The 24,030-nt window shown below is 33.1% G+C and overlaps 2 protein-coding genes across 2 annotated transcripts in view; one reads left to right on the top strand and one right to left on the bottom strand.

Annotated features, from left to right (window-relative positions):
• The first annotated feature begins 406 nt into the window (after positions 1–406).
• LOC129222952 (uncharacterized) lies at positions 407–14,919 on the top strand. The gene is made up of 6 exons (XM_054857514.1): positions 407–520; positions 2,426–2,620; positions 5,584–5,858; positions 10,758–10,887; positions 11,929–12,006; positions 14,687–14,919. Exons 1-6 carry the CDS (start codon positions 407–409, stop codon positions 14,789–14,791), a joined length of 897 nt encoding a protein of 298 aa, XP_054713489.1. The 3' UTR covers positions 14,792–14,919.
• Positions 14,920–16,479: 1,560 nt separating this feature from the next.
• Positions 16,480–24,030, bottom strand: part of LOC129222599 (corticotropin-releasing factor-binding protein-like) — a 77,677-nt gene continuing 70,126 nt past the window's right edge. Inside the window, exons 7-8 of the mRNA XM_054857114.1 lie at positions 18,407–18,566; positions 16,480–16,729 (exon numbers count right to left, since the gene is read on the bottom strand). Of these exons, the coding sequence (XP_054713089.1) occupies positions 18,415–18,566 (152 nt within the window). The 3' untranslated portion in view covers positions 16,480–16,729; positions 18,407–18,414. The remainder of the gene's footprint in view (positions 16,730–18,406; positions 18,567–24,030) is intronic.

Genomic DNA, 24,030 nt, shown 5'->3' with positions numbered 1-24,030 from the left:
TTTGGACTTGTAAATTAATTTTAAATTTAAGTTATCAAAGTTTTACTAAATATTTTAGTAGCACTCAGAGATTGCGTGTGTTCAGAATTCTCTCGTAAAAGTATTCATATGCATCATCAAGATATTATATTAATGCTATTTTCAAAATAAATCTTCGCAGAACACTTTACAAAATGGGATTACAAACCTTATAAACGACATGAAAAATTTTTTTTTAACACTGCACCACGTGAAATGATATTACAATACCCGTTAAAGATATCATAATTTTTTTTTATTCATTGTGCATCAATCTAAACTTCACGGTTGGGAATGGTACTCTTCAGTTTTATTTGTTTCGGTGTTGTTGGAAATAATTCTGGATGCATGTCGTGAATTTCGGAAGAAAATGTTTAAAAATCAGGTGATGGAGAAGTCTCTTCAAGAACAAGGTGGAGGAAACGTATCTGTACCATCAACAGGTGTTGGTATATTTCTGTTCACTCACTGCGTCTTCGAGATTGGTGTTAGGATTGATCAAGTGGTGGAGGCTGCACTGACTTTTTAAAGAGGTCTTTGTACTAAGGTAAATATGTCTTTTCTAATTCAGTTGTCTGATATTTAAAATAAATCCTTCGGTGAAGTGGTCCTATTTTCATACTACTTGAGCACATCAAGTTTTTGTTTTCAAAGTTAAAACTTATTAAACCAAAAGAAATATTTCACGAAAGTCATTTTAAAAAGAAGCATACAATAAATTTAAAGTGTAAAATAGATGTTTAAAATAAAATATTAGGTTTTCATTGCGTTTTTCTAAAGAATGGGGTTGTTTCCTTCAGTCAAAAGTACAACTTTTAGCCACTGAAATTGATAGAATAAGCAAAAAAATAACATAGACTCAGAAAATATTTTTATTTTCCCAACAGTTGTTCTTTAATTAATTTTTTTTAAATGCCCGATTTTTCAAACAAGGCGTGGTCTTGATAACGTCACAAATGATGCATTTTGGCGCATCTTCCTACCGCAGTTCCACGTTATGATAATCAACAAGCGAATTAAAATTGCTATCTACGTTTGCTATCAACCATATCGTTACCAATACACGTAAGTAAAGATGCGAATTAAATATTTTGATCTGTGAATGGCAACACTGAATGGCATTTCATCATTTGTGATGTCATCGGGCAGAAACATAAACAACGAAAGCGCATCGATTTAAGTAATTTTTAAAAATATTAAACTTAAACAAATTATCTAAAAAATGGTCATATCCCATGTTTTTGAGCTTGCTCTTTCAGAAAAAATACTTTTAAAATTTCGGAAACGACCCCACATTGTGCTTTTAATTTTTGCACATTAAAAGGTTTTTTTCTTTTTTTTTCTATGCATAGTTTTGAAAATATGCTTTTTATTTAACCTTCAGAACCAGTTTGTAACTTAAGTTTCACGAAATAAATTGTAAAAGGATTGAATTGTAATTTATTTTTGATTTATGAGCAGATTTTTGGGATGAAGGATACAATTTTACATTTTTCTAAAATATTCCATGACTTTTGAATGAAATGAAGAAATTGTACTTAAATACAAAACCGCGAAAATTCAGTAATTAAAATTAGGGGCTTTAATGCATCATGTGATTACTAAACCAACTTTTCAATTAACTCCTAGTAATTTATGATTGTTCTAAAAATAATTGAATCAGTATAGTTTTAATAGTTACGATGTGATCGCATATACCCAAACCATAGATAAATAAATTTATTCATTAATTTCTGATAGGACCTATTACATTTACTCTGAAAAAAAAGTATAATGCATTAAAGTAGGACAATTCTAATAACGATTATAGAACGCATTTTCTGTTCTCTAAATAATTTGTTTATTTATTTATCTATTTGGAGTATTGGAAGTTTTCTGCTGCATTTTGTTTGAAAAACTTTCAGACGAAGTATTTTATTAGCTGTTAGCTCTCTTTTAAGTACTTTTTCAATTGCAAAAGTTTCCATTAATGCTCCACAAAACACCTAATTTGAGCTAATAAATCTCGATGTTCAGCCCATTTTAATCACTTAAATCTGAAATTTAGAACTCATCCATTATGCATTGACTTCAAATTCCACAAATAATTCAATATTTTCCCCCAGTTCATTATTTAAACCTATTTTATGAGTCATTATTGGAAAGAAAAAATAATAATAAGAGACTTTTACGCAGAGTTTATTAAAATTTTTGAAAGAAACTATACAGAAATATCAATGAATTATTATTTTCACTAAACGTATTCCATGTTCAAGAAATGAAATATAGTTTAGCTTTCTTTATGTTAAAAAAAAATAATAATAATAATAATGACAACGCATGCATACTTATATTGTTTCCGACTTTTAACTGAAATATTTCTAACGAGATAAACTTTGTTAAATAACATTTAAAACTTTTTTTCCAGATGCTGTTCAGTAGGGAGTTGGAACATGTATTGGGAAAAGAATTTTGTGCTTCTTATACCACTTTGCCATCTGGAAGAAGAATGAGTACACAGTCTTTAGTATGCGAAGCATCTTCGCTATATCCTAGTGTACCTAGACGGCAAGGTAGCTTATGCCATTTGGATAAGCTCTCATTTGAAGCATGTATAGCACAGGTGATTTTTTATTTCCTTTTCTGAAACTGATATATAAGTATAACTTAACATTTAAAGTATAGTTTGCAGTAGTGAAAGGCGCACAAGAGACAAGTTTTATTTTATGGATTATGTGGTGATTAAGAATTCGGGCTTTGGGTTGTAAATTTATTGCTAAAAGAAATAGGCTGTTGTTGCTGTTTTTTTGAGTAATCACGATTGCTTATTGCTTTCACTTGACTGTTTTGATGTGCTATGATTTTATTTTCCCGCCAGCACCCTCTGCAGCATCACCGTCAACCGGCACGTTCCAACCACACACAAACACTCATACACACTCATACATGCACGCAGACACAAACACACACGCCTACACACACACACACTCGTGATTGCGAAAAACATAATTTGAATTCCAGATGTCAAAATTCAAATTATTTTTTTTTTATCCCTTTTATCAAAGATCCTAGGCCAAAGATCATGCCTCATCTGCAGGTTGAAGTTTCCTTACTTAAAAGTTACCCCATAGTAGCTTGAGCCTTGAAATTATGAACTTTTTTCTTCAATCCCGCTAGTGGTCGGACTACGCAACCATTTAAGTTTTGATAATTTAGTTAGGTGACTATTGAAATCAACAAGTGGTGACGGTAATATTATGATGACCATCTATTTTTTTTTTTTCTGAGAGCGGAACATTTACTAATCTTAGTCACCTGCACAGTACATTTCAGTACTGCTTCAGTACATTTGGTGTTGATTTTAAAGAAAAATGAAACTCTTGGCACAGTTTCATACAATTTGCTTTAAAAATCAACACTGTTGTAAGAGCGCAATTTGCTTTCTCGGACGAATTTTTATCCTAAAGTTTACACTTCGTTGCATTGGAAAAGAGGTCCCTTAAAATCTCGAAACATTGTCTGCAATCAATTTACTATAGTTGTGCTTGTTTATACGTTGTTCACTAATGTTACTTTGTTGCACAGAAGTTTTTGTTGATTTTATATTGTTACTACTGATTTTGGGTTCTTGAGTGTCGCTATCAAAAAAGTAAATTAATAATGACTTTATTGTTCTAAACTAATCACGAACTAAGATAAATAGATACCTTTGTGCTGAAAAGTAAAGTAAAAAATAACAACATCAAAATGCACAAATTGCAGATTACTGCAGACACGTGTTTCGGTGCAAAAGAAATGAGCTTAGTGATGAAAAGACATCCGAAAAAAGGTTGTAATTTCTTCTTACTTAAATTACGAACTGTTAATTCATTATGGTGTGCTCATTTACTGGTTAGACTATCTCACATAAATAAATAAATGATCAATGTTCAGATGTAATTATGCCATAAATTTTATAAATTGCTATAAGAATCTTCTATATTACCAGTTATGTTTTACAAATACGGTTACTTAAAACACATTTTAATTGATCCCTAATATTTAGAGAAATTTTCCGACTTACTATTTGGTGAGGTTTACTGTCACCAAATAATGAAGGATATAAAATTGGCATGATTATAATCTACACGTTTTCCGATTAGTATTGTCACTAATAAGAGTGATGCTGTACATTTTAAACTTTATTAAAAACATGCATCAGGGTAACATGAAGTAACTAGAGTGTATGTAACTAAAAATCCTAATCCTCAAATAGGCGCAGTTCTGTAGTTCTCAGATTAATTTTGGTTACGATAACTTTATCAATAATCTTTCTAAATAAGGTTGGGAGAAAACTGCACTTCCGAAACGGTTACATTTGCTGAAGTAGGAATAAAAAAAAGGCTACACCTAAATAGACATGAAAACATACAAAGCATATAATTACGTTTACGGAAAATTGTGCTTCGATACGTTTATATGAAGCACGATACATTAATAAATTAGATGGCTAAAACGATGATAACCAAATAGATGCTATAAAACATGACTTGAATAAACAAAGAAAGACAGAAATTCAGAAGAAGTCTTACACAACGATCAGCCATGCGTGATTTTCGCAAGAGAAAAGTCAAAATTTTATGCAAATGGAAACTTATAAGCTTCAGCTGTTTCCCTAGTAGTATAGATTCCCACAGTAAAATATAAGTTTCGCAGAAGAAAAAAGTATTTCATGAAACATTCCTGCATAAAATGTCGGCGAAAAGCATATTTTATGAAGGACGTTTGAAAGAAAGTAGGGTGAAGGCATCATTTGGGGAATATTAAAATTCGCGCTTATGTTAAGATTACGGACAATAATTTGTATAAATATTCTTAGTTGTAATTATTCAAAAGAATTGCATACATTTAAGCATTTAACGGGCATTGCATGTTAATAAAGTTTAAGACCTGGTTCGTCATTTGCCGACTGAATCGAAAAAGGTAACAGCTGAAAATGTTTTGAAGGTCGCCACTTTTATAATTATTGTTGTTTTCTGGCCTTTTTTAAGATAGATTTTGAAATAATTTTACATTAATTTTTAACTTGTATGTGTTACTACCAAAAGAAATATTCTCTCCAACCGAAATTATACTCAAAAACCGTAAAGTAGCGCAAGTTATGGGGATAGTGGGAGGTTGCAAAATTCGTTTCTAGTTTAATTTCCTTTCCTCTCATCTTATTTTGCACATTAATTAACTATTTCATGTGGTAAAAATATGCATCAAGTGCAAAAATTAGGTCGAATCCCGTTTTAACGAAGTTAGAAGAAACCAGCAAAATCATTTCGCTGTAACGAAATTTCGTTGTTCCTAAGTAACTTGAGTTGGGGGCTACCAAAGTCATCGCTAAAACGAGATTTGACTGTGAAGGAAAATTGTTTATTTTGATTTATTAAGATAGTGATTTCAGCATTTTAAAGGCATCTGGGAAGTTTATACAGAACACTATAATCACAAAGATTTCTTTTGTCTTTCAGCTATTTTAATTGAGAGATACTCAATTCTGATAGCTGAAAGACTTGTACTCAGAACATGATAATGACCAAGACTTATTTTTCCTTTCAGCTATCAGAATTAAGAGACACCAGGCTACCCCCTCCTTCACGTAGCACGGGGCAAGGGCGTCGCAGGATGTCCTTAGCCAGTAGTCAAGGCTCAAGGGCAGCCAATGCGGGCAGTGGTCATGAGTACCTGAGCGACAGGGGCAGCAGATGTCGGAGTTCACTGGGACACTATGGTCTGGAACCAGAACTGTGGATACCGAGGAGGGGCAGTATGACACACAGCGAGCTTCTCAACGAAGTGAATTTGTCACCTTCGTCTTCTAACACACGACAACGGTCAGTTTGCCTTGATTTTCAATTGGTAGTAGTAAAACAACAGGTAGTTATCAAAATAGTGGAAACACATGTGAATAGAAGTGACATTTTTGATTGCGCTTCGTAACTAATAAAGAATAAAACTAGATTTCTATTTTTTTCATAAATAGCAATGTATATATTTTTGGTAGTATATGGTGGTTTAACGGAAGTTCTGGAAGTCTTGGATTTTTTTCAAGAGCGTAAAATGTCGGACCTCTCACATTTTTAAAGAGGCCAAATTGTTGGAGCGCGTATAGCTGGAGTAAGTGTATCTGAAATATCTCAATTTTTTGGTGCTTCTAGAGGTACAGTATCTAAAGTTATGACAGCATACACACAGCATGATAAGACAAGCTCGGCAAAGCAAAATAGTGGACGCAAAAGAGAATCTCGGAGAAAGAAACCGACGGGAATTGAAGTGGATTGTAATGTCTAAAAAGCGAACAACAGCAGCAAAAGTGACCACATCACTCAGTCATCATCTCCATTCACCAGTGTGAGTGATTACAGTTAGAGGAGCACCTTTATAAACAGAACATTTACTGCAGAGTAGCGATTCCCAAAAATTGTTCCAAGTGTTTCTATTATTCTGATAACTACCTGTATATCTTGCGCCAGATAAATATTGTTAACTAAAACTAATAGGTAGACGCATCAATTCGTTGGGAGACAGGGGCACGTACTCAATTTATTTTGTAGGGAATAGTATAAGGAAATACAAGCACAAATCTGTAACTTGCAACCCGATTAACGTAAGTCCAGAAATGAGAGATTTCTTGAGACATAGCAGGGAAAATGATATTAAGAGAGAAAACGTTCGAATGTGGCACCTGCTTTAGAGAAATTGGTGCCAAAGCCATATCAACAGCAGTACTCACTCCGATACATATTTGTGCCGACTTTCGTTTATTTTAATGCATTTTTAGTTTTGTCTGTTTATTTATTTATTTATTTATTTTGAGAACCCATAACAGACTTGAACACTATTTTCAAAATTGGTGGAAATGCATTCAACTACTGTAAAAACGCATAAATTCATTTAAAAAAAAGCGGAAAAACGCGGATTTTTTTTTTTTTTTTTTTTTGCATTATATAAAGAAAAAAGTAAAAGCTTCTGAATTATTGGCACGTGTAATGTGTTCGTTCAGAAAATATTGGCACATACTGAATTTTAAAAATATTCAAAACATGGCATTCCGTGCATTAGTAGAACTACAACTGCACTCATTTTGACACCAGTTAACATAATTTTGAGCCAATTATATATGTTGGAATTTGTGATCGTAATGCACAAAAACAGCTGTTTTGATAAAATCACATCATATTCGTGCAAAAGCCTAAATAGAAAACCTGCTTTAAATGCATTTAATATAAAAACTGGATGAAAATATTTAGTGCAGCATATGCTTCATGAAAGTGTTTAGCTTTAAAATTTCATGGCATGTTTTATTCCCTATAATCCTGTTTCACTATTCATGGAACTTTGTGGCAAATTTAAAAAGCGGCAGAAAAAACAATAAGGGTGTATAATATTGTCGACAATTTAGGGGGGAGGGAGGGTTCATGACCTTCATCACCCCCCTCCCAATAAAAATCAACCCTCCTAAAAATCGATAACAGAATATTTTCAACAAATTTACAGAAGCGTCAAGCAAAATTTGCGTTTTGAGTTTTAGTGACCTCTCGTGACCTCCATCCAATGAGTGTTATACTCGAAATCATCAACTTAAATCTTGTTGTATAATAGTGGTGGTATAATAGTGCTGTATAACAGTGTTGTGTAATACGTGGACGTATAATAGTGTCAACAATTTGGGGGGGGGGGGGGGTCATGGCCTTCATGACCGTCTCCCTGTCCCCGCCCCCGCCCTTGTAGTTAGCAATAAAAGTATGTCTTTTTTAAGCGGACAAAAGCTTTGAGTAAGCACATGCTCGATAATTATGTTTCCTCCGTTTAGTTCAGCATCGTCCACTATTTTCTTTCCCATTGTTAGTCTTTTACTGCCTCCCACAACCCCTCCATTTTATTTCAAGGAAATCAACCCAATTAAAGTTTTCCATTCAAAAAAAATCTCTCCACTTTTTATAAGTAAGTGACTCAAAATATAAGGAGTATTATCACTAATGATCTTTTTCTACGGACCAATTACGTTTTCATTCAGTCTTACTGAATATATTTGAGATGCCGAAAATCAGCTTAGTTTCCGAAAATGAGGAAGTGAATATAATCATTAGGGGAATTTTTGATCATAATTAGTGCATGCTATCAATAATTTTTAAAAAAGATTTTACGCTTTATTTTCCCATAAAAATTCATTAACCAAAAAACTAAGCTGAAATAAATTCGAATCAATGAAGCAAAACATCTGCATAATTATCGCCTGTAGGTAAGATAAAAACGAAACAAGTCATAAACCTTTATTATTGGTTTTTCGAATAAAACAGTTTATTGGAAAATCCAGTTTTTTCCATGAAAACTGATTTTTATGTACTTGACCTTTCCAGTAGTTATAATTTACTTAATGTAACGCTCTAAATTTAAATTTTGGGTGGGAAAAATTCTCAATATTTATCGAATGAGGCTCCGAATTTTTCCTACGTGATAAAACATGCCAATGCGCAAATATTTGCATCTACTGAGAATAGACAATAGAAGTCACTAAAAAAAATCAATAACTCAATATTTTCAACAAATTTAAAGTAGCGTCACACAAAATTTGCCATTTTGGGAGGTCAAAGTGACTTTTCGTGACCTCCATTCAAGGTGACAACAAGTGCTATACTCGAAATCATCAAGTTAAAGCTTGATGTAGTTCTACAAATGCATGTCAGCCAATGGATTCGCTCTCTCGTGACTGCTGACGCAGAAATTGTACACACAAACAGTTCATGCAGATACATGTAAATTACACAAAATAGGGCCTTATTTATCTGTATCAAGCCAGGCTACGAAGTCGGAGTTGAAGAGTCAGAGTCGGACTAACTTTGGGGAAAAGAAGTTGGAGTCGGGAGTCGAGGGTAAAAAATTCCATTAGTCGGAGTCGGTCATTTCCCCTCAAAGTCCGCAACTCTTCCAGGACTAGTGGAGTCGGAGTCGAACTGATTTTGGGGTAAAGGAGTCGGAATCGAATGTTCTAAAATATCTGGAGTCGGAGTTTGAGTCGGAGTCAGACATTTTTCCTCCGACTCCACAGCCACGGCATTACTTTGTTGATAGTCATATACGATAAACAATGACCAGAATAAAACTTTTCCTCATTGTGATAATGTAACTGGTGTTGTTTTGTTAAATAAAAACACCATCTATGAGATCACTGCGTCTGCTGCCTCCCCAGGTAGCACACTTCGTTTCATAAACGGTTTAAAATGGTTAACAACGTTGTGACAACCATTTTAAAACGTTTATGAAACGTTTAAACCTAAGGTGTGCAACTATGAGATAACTGAATCTACTGCCTCTCAGTTGGGCTCACTTTGTTTCAAAAACGTTATAAAACGGTTATTAACGCTGCGGTAACCATTTTTAAACGTTTAAACGTAACGTGTGCTACCTGGGTCAGCAAGGAGCATTTTTTAAATTCTCTTGCTTTAAGTATTATAATTACGTGTTGAAATATTTAAGTATTGTTCTTTGTACACATGTGAGTGCAATAAAGAAGGTGAAAAGAGTATCGTACCTTTAAATATGCTTGAAAACAAATAACAAAAGTGTCACAACAGTAAATTTATCTACTTTCGGATAAAGTGATTTGGAAAACTTTCATCTGCAATTTCTATACTTTTAACGGTCCCCAAGATATTTTTAAAGTGTTTTTGCATTAATTTGCCTAGAACTGGAGAAAAACTCCCAGTTGTGTTCCAAATTAAGAAAAAATATTTATAAAAATATACTTAAAATGAAACATAACCAGGTTGAAGATATCTTGCTACGAATAACGTGAGAATTCTGATATAATATAAATTACTTTTTAAGGACGTATTGCAACTTTGATCCAATAAAATAAAATTTCGAAATGTTTAAAAACTCCCTGTTTTGATTTATAATATCGGTGTCTCCCCAGTTTCGTCGACATTTTATCCCCCCCCCCTGCCTGTTTTTCAGTTCAATCATACCCTTTGATATATTAAAGGGGACAGGAAATTTGAAATGTCAGCGAAATTGGGGATAAACCATAATATCACAAGATTTGTATATTTTATTAAATTTCATGTCAATTATTACAAAACAGAGGACGAGAGATTTCAGCAGCTTCAAATCAACATTCAAGAGTAGCTGCCAAACAGTAACTTCAGAATCACCGGATACAATGAACTTTGTTTAATCTGGCCAACTTAATTTGTAAAAAAAAAAGAAGAAAACGCATATGAGGCAGTGAGAAGCAAAGCTATGATGTAATTAGAAGTTTTATAGTTTTGAGAAAAACGCGTTTGAAGTTCAGATCCTGCGCAGGCTTTCGTTGAAATTTTTTTCTACAGCATCCTATAGAGCAGCACCTACCAGAGCCAACAATACTATACCTTTGCCAAAAAATCGAGGAGAGGTTTTGCTATCACTTGTACTGATTATTTCTCAAATTTTAATTTTGGCTCCTACAACCCTTCGCTTCTCATTGCCTTATATTTTAACCTTGCCAGCATCGAGTTTTCAACCAAATGCATTAAAAAATAGGAAGTGATGCAAGATCAACCCACATAGTTCAAAATTACTTTAAATGATTGACCTTAATGCAGGAACATACATTTCGAGTTTAGAGCAATGAAAAATTTGCGAATTAGCAAGTGATTTGTACTGATTATTTTTAAAATCAAGTGATTGTTCGCCTTTTTTTTTTTTTTTGAAAAGTATAAAGTATTATATCTGTTTTTCATCCGATTCAGAGTGTGGTCTGAAGCTGGACGTTCCTGTGACGAAACTACAATCAGGGCATCTTTGAAAAATCATCGCTCAGGATCGGTATATCTAGTTCCAGGATCTAGAAGACCTTCCACTAGAAGAGCTTCCCGAGACGTAAGCGTGTTTTCCTCTAACTTCTTTCATTTTAATTTTAAGACTTTACTATCAGTCAAAAATAACAACGTATCCAGGGGCACCCCGATGGGAGGTCATAGGAGGTCACTATGACCTTCGAAAAAGTTACTTATTCAGCACATTTTCTGACGATTCTGCAAATTTCCAGACAGCATTGCAAAATTGCATTTTTGAAAAAAAAAATAATAATAATAATGAAGCTATGCTCATATTTTAACATTCGGTAAAATTTGGGGTTTCGTTCGGCGAATTGAAAATTCTATTCTGAAGTATTCTATTGAAATATTCTAGGTTATGCTCGCTCCCTAAAATCCTCCCCTCCTTTCTCATTTAATTTTGGTCAGCTCATTTATTATTTTCTTTTCATGATGATAAATTTTTTTCCCTTATTTAATATTGTCATTCTATTTGAGGTTTTATTTATCGAAGTTTTTTCCTCTGCTTATGTGATCATGCGTCAGTGATAATAAAGCTAGGATCATACTCGACGAGTTGAGTTTTAATTTTTTGCTTTGTAAGATTATTACTACATTGTACATTACTACATGTTTTCTTGGAGTTTTATCTGGATTATTCGAGCCATATAATTTGCGAAACAAATTGTTTACCATAATTCTTTTTCATAAAAGTTTTTCAATTTTCTTTACGTTGAAATTTATGGTCTCCCAAATACAAGCCTTTATTTAAAACTGGCAATATTTACTGGCAATCTAAATATGGTAGTAATAATGTACTTAAATTCATGCCCGGCGAGATGAGTTTTGATTTTCTGCTTTGTAATATTAACACTGCACCTTTCTTTTGCTTTCTTGAGATTTTATCTGAAATATTCGAGCCATATCATTTGCAGAAAAAACTGTTTACAGTAATCCGAATCATAAAACAGTTTTCAAATTCCTTTGAGTTGATATTTATTGTAAACAAAATACAAATCTTTTATTCTTTCTTTTTTAAATGGTGATTGTACATAAGTGAAAAATATTTCATTATCACGGAATAATTTATTGATATTTATTGCAGGAACATATATCAGCTGAACATGAGGATTTAATGGATCTGAGTTACAGCGATAGTCTTATGCCCGACCCCAATTACGAGGTAATTGAGTGGACGTTTGTTTTATCTATGAAACTTAAGCGTAAAAAAAATGGAGCTTATGAAACATTTTCAGCTTTTTTTTTTCTTTTATTTAATTAGATTCAGTAATAAGTACTTGATTTTAGGAATAGTGTTAAATACTTTAAGTATTCAACAGAATAATGTTTTAACAATCGTGCATAACCGTGCAAACATATTAAACCGTGCCAATTTCACAAAATGTAATTCAGTTAAATGAAATACTAATTTTTCACGATGGAAAAAAAAATTAGTTCAAAATGCTATTTTGAAAGAAAATTCAGCTCATTGCACGAAATGTTCTAATTTTTTTTAATATCAATTGTAAATCTTTTTATAAGTAAAAAAAAAAAAACTCTCGTGAAAATTTAACATTAATTACATAATTTAAAATTGACGCTACAAAAACCACTATAATTTAACTCTCAGTTTGAGGCAATATCTCACTCACAAAAATGATATATTTTACAGGGGCTGTACTTTACTACTTAGTGTTGAATTTTGATGCAGTTCATATTGTGCTTAATTTATGAACTACATATTATTCATTTTGTATAGACAGAAAAAAATTATTGAACTTGAAGAGTTAATTTCAAGAAACAGTCATCAATGATTAAACATTCAAAAAAACTTGACAGGTAGACAAGAAAAACTTCTTGGTAGATAAGCTTTATTTTACATGCAGTATACGAAACAGTCCGATTATCACATCCAGAGATTGCAGTTTCGCTCTTGTTAGAACTAATCTGTCTGGAATAGTGAATATCCTTGCTGGAGGCAGATGTCAGCTTATTGAAGAACTTTTATTGAAGTTAGATTTTATTACCTCGTTGTCTCCAATCCCAATTATTTTCATCCCTTTTAAAGTTTTACCTGTAAATTTTCTTTTGTCTAACACATAATTTAGCTTCAAAAATGATAATCCTGCCAAAAAATCTTCCAATTTGGCTTTTAGTACATTTGGGAGAAATAAGGATTTTTTTTTTCCATTTAGACCGAAAGGGGGAGGAGGATACCTTTATATATTTCTAAGAGAGAGAAAGAGCTGCTATTTAGTCTCGGTACAATAATTACATTATCTTTATCTTTACTAATAATAAAGCTGAAAGTCTCTCTGTCCGGAGGATGCGTCTGGATGTCTGGATCTCTGTGACGCGCTTAGCACCAAGACCGTTCGGCCGATTTTCATGAAATTTGGCACAAAGTTAGTTTATAGCATGGGGGTGTGCACCTCGAAGCGATTTTTCAAAAATTCGATGTGGTTCTTTTTCTATTCCAATTTTAAGAACAAAAATTTCATAAGATGGACGAGTAAATTACGAAATTATCATAACGTGGAACCGTAACATGGGCACAAGCCAATTGGCGAGATACGAAATTATCATAACGTGGAATCGTAACATGGGTACAAGCCAATTGGCGAGAAAATTCACCATACATTATTTGTAAATATACAGGCAACCCAAAAGATCTTTTAATTTTTCTATTACGAGCAAAGTCGTTCGGGTACCACTAGTAATAAATATTTTGGTTTGTTTCAATTTTACAAATTTTTTGACACTCATTGTCATGGACTCGAAGTTTTAATGCGACAATTTATGAATTTAAAGCAAGATGTTTTACCTTTTTGAATATTTCATTTGTTTTATTGCTTTACTGAAATGTATGCCCTTATTTTAACTGTCCTACCACTGCAATTTGACTTTTTTGATCGTGTGCAATGTTCATCAAACAGCTAAATAAATTAGAGACACTGCTTAAGTGGTAGTAATTTTCTTCTATATATTACTACAGGGTATTTGTAAAGTCTGGCACTGACAAAGAAGATGTATACAGAAACACTACTTATGATATATAAATAGTTGTTTATTTATTTTGATATTTTCTCAGTAAGTTTTCCCCCATCGGTACAATATTAAGGACATTTAGGTGGCACTAATATTTAAAACTTAAAATGGAGTCTATGAACGAAAAAAATTCCAGGTGGAGGCGAAAAGAGGGTTTTAAGGGTCAACCATACAGAACAAAATTTTTCACCTCTAATATGAAGGTTTATGCCCCCCCCAGAAGGTTGATTCTGCCTGAGCCACAGCCCGGCGCGAAGTTGAAAATGAAATAAATTTTCTCTTAATTACTAAATGTGCTTACGCAAGTACTAACAATGAGGAAAAACTAGTTTTAAATAAGGTTATAAATATAAAAAAAAATTGTTTAAATCTGAATTTTTTCACTGAACTTCATCAGTACAAGAGTTAGTACACACACTGTAATTTTCTTGTTCTGTGTTCATTGTATAACAGCATAGTTACGGATTCAGGCTTGTGGAGCTGTCAAAACGCATTCTAGGGGATCCCTTGGTCTATCACAGTAATATGTAAAATATTTAAAATTATTGTTACATTGTTCTATTATGTTGTATCCTCTTCGGGGTCCCTATGGTCATGGGGGCCCTTCGCAATTGCATGATTGGTGGCCTGATAAATCCGTCACTGATGTAGAATTAATTACTTTTGCGAATTATTTTTAAATATGCTTTATGTTCTTCCTTAAAAGTTCAGTCGATGATCTCATTTCTGTAAAAGTTTGGATTTTCATTTCTGACATTGTTTACTATATTTCAAAACATGTAAATAAATATTTCATTTCTTGTTTTATATTTTAGAAATTACCAACAAGTAAAAGGGAGAAAAGAAGAAATAGTCGTGACTACAGAAGCTATCACTGCTACGATAACCCTACTAGTCTTGATGAATTCCATGAAATATGAAATATCTGCGATACAAATAAGCACTAGCAGCTTATAGAAAACGACCCCGTGCCAACAAAAGCAGATTGTTTTAACTATGGATTTTTTTTAAATACTTTCACAGAAGCACAATTTTGTTTGTGGTTGAATTTTTTGAGTGGAATGCTATTTATGGTTGAATCTTTCAATGTCCTTGGATTTATTATATTCCTTGGATTTATAAAATGTGAATTCAAGATACCTCGGACAATCATTATTTTGTGACTTCATTAATTTAAATATTTAAATTAATAAAAGCCTAGATATAACTGTGTTTATAAAAACTGGATGGTTTCATGCTTTAAAAATAGATGCTTTCTATACGTTAATTTGAAAAAACATCATTCATAATTTGGACACTGGAAGTTTTCTTTTTATCATTTTGCAGTATGTTTATTTATTAACCTATTTAGTCAATTTAAGATTTTTACTTTAAAGCTTCTTAAAATTACAATTGTTTTCTTCAGAAGAAAAATATCTTAAATATTGTTTCTCTTTCAAATATGTGTTTCACCATGTAAGAAATGAGAATTATGAGTTTGCGGAAAGTTTTTAATTTCGTCTAATTAATGCTTAAGTCACGCTTCAAGCTCAACCAAAACAAAAGGATGTTTTCTTCGTATCAAAACTGCACTTTAATGAGTGAATTGCCGGGCAGTTAATAAAAAGACTTTCGATGTCGAATGTTTTTAAAAAATATTTTTAAGCTTGGATCTAATCAATGCGATTTTTTCTGAATCTAACACTCACGCTGGTTTGTAAAATTCATTCAGCACACAGTACGATAGATTTTTTAAAAAGCAAAATTGGTGCCTAATAACCATCAAGTGCTGGTTCTCTGAATATCAATACTGATCCTTTCTAAAAATTTTTACTCAAGGAGGATACAATAAGTAATTTATTTAAATATAGCTTATTTTAATGTTCTTTAGGTTTACCATAGTATCCCATGGAAGCACATTAATTTGTCAACATTATTTTCTTCTCTCAATCAGATAATAAGTGAAAAAAATTAAGATTTAAAATCAAAATACTTATTTATTTCAGCATGAAAGAAAAATATATTATCAATCACTGGTAAATAGGATGGGAACATAATATTATAGGGTATGTTTTTTTTATGATCGTGTTCAACAGCGAAACTTATTTGGTGCTGGCCACTGAATTATTTTTATCGTAGATATGTTTGTCAATTACAATGCAGTAAATATTATTATCATTTTAAAATTGATCTCGTTGCATTGCTTTTCAAATGTGATAAAAAAACTCAATATATTTTTACATCTGTCAAATTTATATTGTTTATAGCTAGAATAAATTATATTACATTGAAATGCAACTTTGTGACTGTAAAAAACATGACATGATCATCATACAAAAACATGCTATTGTATAATATTGTACTATATTAAATCTTTTCTAAATAAAAATATTTCTGAACTGTAGTGAATCATTATTTTTATTTCGCACACTTAAAGAAAGTGAGAAGTATTTTTTGTAAAAAATGTTTTTTTTTTTTTTTCACTTACCCGAAATCCTGAAGAAAATAAAATATAAAAATTGATCAAAAAACTCAAGCTGTTTTAGTGGTATTTTTTCAGAATATGATTTGAGCAAGTAATTAAAGCTCAGCGTGTGTAGTTGAAAGAAAAATAACAACTTCTAAAAGGTAAAGTAATTTTCTTTAAAGAAAAAGTCAAGATTTTAATAGCCATAAACATAAAGTTAAAATTTACATCTTCATCTATTAATCTATATTTAATACATACAGTAAAATATCTTTACATTCTCAAAACCAAGGTGTCCTTTCAAATACATAAGGAAAATCAAAGCACATTTTTTTTCAAATTATGTTCTCTATAAGAAATGAATATTATTACAACTTCTTTTTGGCATACCTCCTTGAAGACTGCAACGAAACTGAAAAAATTACATGATTAAATGCAAATATTAATTAAAAAGCTTTAAATATCAATTACAGTAAATTACAAATAATGTAATAATATACATTTTTAAAACAAAAATATGTCTTTTAATGAAATGGCGTGACTAATAAAAGACGATATTTTTTTTATAGCAAAGGTTTATTATTTGTACTAAACATGTAGGAGCTACAATCATTCGATTATTAAAATATTTTATAAACTTTTCAAAAAAAAATGTACTAATTTATAGCACTGTTACTGTGTAACTCATTCATAGCGTAAAATGCGACTAAAAAGAATCCCGGAACAAAGTTAGTTTTCTCCGCGTGATTGCTCCTGGTCGCAAGACTAACGGAGTTGTAAGACTTTCCTTTTTTTAGAGTCACATTTTACAGGATTAAGGGAATTTGAATAATAAACACACAAAAACCTTCTTTAGACCTCCCTATCAACACACACTGGCCAAGCCCCACCTCAGAGTTACAACTAACAGCTGCGTTACAGTAAAATTCTCGTTTATATTTGTTCCACCTACGTAAAAATCCGTCTGTTGAAATTAAAACTCACAGAGTCCTGGTTTATCTGTAGATGTTTCTACAAGATCTCCACTTACTTCAAATTATGTTTGATGACTTACTCTCCTCACATTCAGACCATGATATATCATTTATTGAAAAGTTTCGAACACTAAAATGTGGGTGCGCCAAATGAGACCATGCAGACCCATAAGGACAATCCTCCGTTTTTCTAAATTGGATAGCGAAACCTTGCTACATCGCGATTTTATCGTCATCAGAAAATCTAACTGATGATAAAGGGTAATCAACAAGTAGTTTCTTATCGACCGAAAAAAGGCGCTATTGCAAATAAGTCTTGTCAAAATTGCTTGATTTTAATTTACAGTAAATTTTGTTTCTTCATAGCTCACTGTATTTTACGAGTACAAAAAAGGTGTTATTGTTCTAGAAATTCATATTTATGTAGCTGATGAGTTAAAAGAAAAAGTCGCTGCGTACCGTTATTTTCTCCCTGTGTTTTAATCTCTTTAGAAAAGTAGACCAGCCTAAACAGACTTATGATTGGCAGCATTTAGACGCCGAGGATATGCTTCAGTGCTGCATTTACTGTACATTATGGGCACGAACTGTGTGCATGGGTGACCAAAAAACAGTAAATAACGACTTATCAGTGCTCCGAATGTGACGATTGATTTTTCTTCTTTTCCATTGGAGTAAATATGATTTTTTTGAAAATAGTTTTTACATTTATCATATGTGGTTTAATACTTTTTTTATTTTGATAGTAAAGAAATTTTAGATTATTTTTAGTAGGATAGTCTTTTCAATTTTTTTTTTTTTTTTGGCGTTTTTTCAGAGCTTAGGGACTTTTTTGCTTACTAAAGCAAATTCAACATTTTTTGTTAAACAGCTGATTAACACAGTTTTAATTTAAATAGTCACATGGAATGATTTGTAATCTTATTTTTATGAGACATTTAAAGAATATACAAATTTTGGAGCCAATTGAATTATAAATGAACACGATATTAGGCCCTGAAGTTTACTATGGTCTTATTTGGCGCACTTATCTTATAGTACACAAAGCATTACTTTCGCAGAGGAAAATTCAAATTTATAAAAAAAAAGTAGTTGATAGACCAAATTCAACTTACGTATGTCTTCAAGGGGTTTCTAGAAGTGTCGGGCAAACTAAGCTCGGAGAGCCCCAATCCATTAACAAATCAAAACTAACTGTCACAGAATTTTCAAACTTTCCGCTGGAAACGAGACGCACCGCTGAATTCCCACAAGCAACATCCACCGAACTTCTTCCTAAAAAAATAATTTAATTCAGTAAGTACAAAAGTTTAAATTAAAAAAAAAACCACTATCATTCAGGGTAACATGCCGATGAATTTAGCACTCTTTCAAATTTTCGCTTTTAAAAAAAGTGTGCCGCACTCACCCGGGAATTTTATGAAATGAACTTTCCAGTCCTTATTTTAAAATTTAAAAAAAGTTGGCAGTATTGCCAGTAAAGTCGCTACGGAGAGCAGGGGTGGGGGGCAATAGGCCCCGGGTTTCACCCGGTTGGTGGGTGACACCCAAAATGGAATTGCAAGTTATTGAAAAAAATGAAGCTAAAATGCATTTTTAAGATTTCAAATTTGAAAATTTTCTGGGGGAAAACCTATGTCCCCCCTTCCCTCTTTCCCACTCCACATCATGGAGTGAATACTATACACAGAATTAGGTTTATATTGTCAATACTTAGACTTGGTAGTGTCTTCCTCTAAAACCAAAAAACTAAACCCTGTTATCCTTCCCTGAGTTTGGTTCCTTTTGAAATAATTAAAGGGCCATCAATTTCATACAGCACCTTACTTTTTTGACCTACTGCCTGCACATTTGTGTCTGGGTCAAGTTCTATAAAAAGCGTTCATAGTTTTTATTTGTCTTTTGTACATTACCCCACTTCTAAAAATCCCCAGTTTCTGAAAATTATATGAATTTCATGTTTTTTTGTTTACACAGAATATTAGAACAATTTCTTTTTTGCTTTTTTTACGCTTGTAGAAGGAGAGAGGGTGATACCACAAATTACCGCTCTGGATGTCACTCATGTTAGGTACGCCACTGGTATTGTACACAGCTAATAATTGATGTAATTCAGTAATTCTTAAAAATACTGTTCAACAGCTATTTTAAAAGATCCGTTAGTGAAGCACCGTTTATACGTTTCTGAAGGGACTTTATGCAAAATGTCTATAAATGGAAAAAAAAGTAATAAGTGTTAAAGCGCCACCTATGTTTAGTTAAAAACCTCTGGCTGCAACCAATTCAGGGAGTTTAAGGTCAGAGCGGCTGAAAGAATGCTGCTCTCAAGTGTATGAAATTAATCATAATAAAAGTTATACAGTCCACTTTTGTTGTAGTTCAATGGTTGTGTTGCGTTGCAGAGTAGAGCCAACCGCAAGAAACCAGCTAATAGAAAAAGATAATCTTACCTAGAGGTAAGAACATGGTCCGTCGAGCCGGATATTAAAAAGAATGGCTCGTGAAGAAATATAACGCAAGTTGAAGACGCATGGAGTGAAATAACTTACGCATTACGATTCGAATCCTGTACATGAAAGGAGGTGAGTAGCAATTTCAAATTAGAAATTAGTGACTGCTAAATAACCAGAAAATGTCTAAAGACGCGAAGGAAAGTGAAATTGAGTTGACACGCGTGAAAGCAAAACGTTCTATCGTAAGAAGAGCAGTGACAAATTACGTAAAGAAAATTGAAGGCAATCTAAAAGAACAAGATGTTAACTTTGAGGAAATATCTGAAAATTTAGAACTGTTAAAGCAAAAAGAGGCTGAATTGAAAGATATTGACTATAAGGTTGAAGCGCTAATTGAAAATCTTGAAGAATTAGATAGCGAGTTAGAAAGTGTTTTTGCGTATAACGAAAAAGTAATACTAATTAAATTTCGTGCTGAGAAAAAACTAAACGAGCAGAAGAAACCAGAGTTAAACGTCTCCAGTTTAAATAGCGCAGATAAAACAAATTACGGAAGTGAAACAATAAAGCTGCCGAAACTTTCCTTGCCCAATTTCAGTGGCAATATTATCGACTGGCTAACGTTTAAAGATCTTTTTAATGCAACAGTAACAAAAAATGAATCTCTATCTGATGCTCAAAAGCTTCAATATTTAAAAACCTCGTTAAAAGGTGATGCTGCGAAAATTGTAAATTCTATTCCAATATCTGATAGTAATTTTAAAATTGCGTATAATTTGTTAGATGAACGATACTCAAATACAAGAGAGCAAACTTTTGCTCACATTAAACGCTTTTTGGATCTTCAAAGCATTCAAAATGAATCCGCTTCTGCTTTGTTGACTTTCGTAGATAATGTCAATGAAATAATTCGTTCATTAGAAACGCTGGGTCAATCGGTTGATAAATTTGGGGATACCTTAATGTTGTATTTAATATTACAAAAATTAGATACTTCCACTAAATTATGGTGGGAACGCCAGTCAAAGAATTCTGAAATTCCGAAACTTAGGGATTTAATAGAGTTTCTAAAAAGTTACGCTAGAACAATTCAAAACAGTAAGGGTTCAGTCGGTAAAGTACAAAAGCCCACAAGTTCTAAAGTTAACGCTTTGGTTGCGGTTTCTGTATGTTCATATTGTAAAGATAATCATTACTTATCAAAGTGTGTAAAATTTCGCAGTCTATCCGTACCGCAAAGATTTGATTTCGTAAAACAAAATAAACTGTGTTTTAATTGCCTCTCTAATGTGCATCTAATTAGAAAATGTAAAAGTGGTAATACTTGTTTCAAATGTGGGAAGAGGCACCACAGTATGTTACATCAAGAAAATGAAAATAGGTCGATACCTAGGTTTCCTTCTGTAAGTGCTAAAGAATTTATTCCTTGTTCAGTAGAAACGAGTTTAGATTTAAATCGCAAAAATGAAGTTACGTCTATAGTATGTGCAAATAATTCATATGGTAATCAATTGGGAACTAGTATGAATAATAGCAATTCATCTGTTCTTTTATGCACTGCTGTAATTAAGACTAGAAATTCTAAAAATGAGTGGATAAGTTGTAAATGTTTGCTGGATACGGGCTCAGAAAAAAATTTCATTAGGAAAGAATGTGCCAAGCAATTGGGATTGAAAATTAACCCTGCTCAAATTTCAGTTTCCTGTTTAGGAAGTTATAATACGCTAAGCAATGGAGCAGTCGAGTTAGTATTTTCCTCTCATTTTGACACTGAATTTAAGATAGTAACCTCCGCTTACGTCATTGATAAAATTTGTGGGGAATTGCCCAATTCAACTACGCCTGTGAAATGTTTTAATGAGTATAAGGATTTATTGTTAGCAGATCCCTCTTATTTTAAGAAAGAAAGCATAGACATTCTATTTGGGGTAAATGTATTTTTTTCGCTTGTAAACGGAGAGGTAATAAAACGGGGTGAAAATCTTCCGTTCGCAGTATGTTCTAGATTAGGGTGGATAATCGCAGGAGCCACAACGCTCAGCTGTTGTGACTTAGAATCTAGTTCTGTTAATAGTTTAAGTGTTAGTACAGATGAGCTAGTTAAGTCGTTTTGGGAATTAGAACAAATTCCGTCAACACAATCGCTTACAAGGGAAGAAAGGCTTTGTGAAACGCATTTCTTAGAAAATTATACGCGCAATAAAGAAGGAAGGTATTCTGTTAGACTTCCGTTTAAACCTAATAGAAAAGTGTTAGGTAACTCCAAGGCCACCGCATTTAAAATGTTTCATAGTCTCGAAAAAAGACTTCTAAAAATGCCTGACATTTATTTGCAATACAAAAAGTTCATGACAGTATCTCGATCTTGGGCATATGAAAATCGACAATACGGTATGCAAAGAAAATGCTCATTATTGTATTCCGCACCATCATGTAATTAATGAGTCTAGTTCCACCACAAAGTTAAGAGTTGTTTTTAATGCTAGTGCAAAAACTACATCTGGTGTATCATTAAATGATACGCTTATGAATGGTCCAAAGGTGCAGGACGATCTTTTCGCTATTTTATTGAGGTTTAGATGTCATAACATTGCAATTACAAGTGATTTACAAAAAATGTATCGCCAGATAGAGATTCATGATGCAGATAGAGATTTTCAAAAAATTCTGTGGAGGGATGACCCCACTAAACCAATTTCGACTTATAGGTTGTGTACTGTCACGTATGGTACCGCATCTGCTAGCTATTTAGCTACGCGAGTACTTAAACAGCTGGCAATTGATGAGGCAGCGAGATTTCCAAAGGCAGTTGATCTAATCATGCATAATTTTTACGTTGATGACTGCCTGTTTGGCGCTAAAACGCAAGAGGAGGCGATTGATCTTATCCATGAACTGAATGATCTCCTTAGAAGAGGACAATTTAAATTGCACAAGTGGTGTACTAACAATTCGTTTGTGTTGGAAAAACTACGCAAATCAGAGGGCTTGTCTGCATGTTCTTCTAGTACCGCTGATTCTAAATTTATTAAAGTATTGGGATTGAGATGGAACCCAACGCCCGACGACTTTACGTATAACATTCATTTTTCGGATAAGCACAGAGCCTTCCCTACAAAAAGATCTATTTTGTCTAGTGTGTCAAGCATTTTCGACCCCCTTGGGTGGTTGTCGCCATTTATTATAACTGCAAAGATTTTGATTCAAGATTTGTGGAAATGTCAGTTATCGTGGGATGATCCTGTGCCTCCGGAGCTTAAGGAGCGATGGATTAACTATAGCAACGATATTTCTCAACTTGAACCTGTAACTGTGCCTCGAAGAGTTCTTTTGCACGAAGCGTCTAATATTGAACTGTATTGTTTTTGTGATGCCTCTGAGAAGGCATACGCTGCAGTAATTTACTTAAAATCTTCTGATACGTCCAGTCATCAAGTTAGCTTGTTGACATCGAAGACTCGTGTTTCACCATTGAAAACAATATCGATTCCGCGCCTTGAACTTTGCTCAGCTGTGTTGTTAGTGCATTTACTACAAATCGTTCTTTCGTCATTACATATTCAAATTGATGCAATACACGCCTTCACAGATTCCACAATCGTTTTAGCATGGTTAAGATCTGAGCCGTCACGTTGGCAAATATTTGTTGCTAACCGAGTTTCTGAAATACAAGGGATCCTTCCTATTCAACACTGGCGCTGGATTCCTTCAGACCAAAATCCAGCAGACTGTGCAAGTAGAGGACTTTTACCCTCTGAACTGCTTAAGTTTGACTTGTGGTGGTCTGGTCCTCCTTGGCTTAGACACGAGGAAATTCCACTTGTAGAAGTACCATTGTCAACGGACGCTCTAAAAGAAGAGCGAAAAAAGGCTTCGTGTTTATATGGAACATCGTCTGTTGATTTTCCAATAATTGTTAAAGTTTCATCATATATTAAATTACGCCGCATGATAGCATGGTGCCTACGTTTCATTAAAAATGCTCGATATCCCAAAAATCGAAACATTGGCTATCTGACTAGTGATGAAATGAAAGCCGCTAGAAATATTTTGGTGAAGATAGTTCAAAAGCAAGAGTTTTCCACTGAGTATCTTCATTTGGAGAATAAAAAACCACTTCCTGCCAATAGTAAATTACTTTCCTTAAAGCCATTTATAAATGAAGATGGTGTAATACGTGTTGGTGGTAGACTGGAAAATGCTCCTTTTTCAAATGAAAGAAAACATCCCATTCTCCTGCCAAAGAATCACCACTTAACTACCATTATCATTCGCTCCTATCATGA

Source organism: Uloborus diversus, chromosome 5 (assembly GCF_026930045.1).
Source record: "Uloborus diversus isolate 005 chromosome 5, Udiv.v.3.1, whole genome shotgun sequence".
In the NCBI taxonomy this organism is placed as follows: Eukaryota; Metazoa; Arthropoda; class Arachnida; order Araneae; family Uloboridae; genus Uloborus; species Uloborus diversus.
Note: the sequence above shows the minus strand (reverse complement) of the source record. Positions and strands in the feature narration are given on the sequence as shown.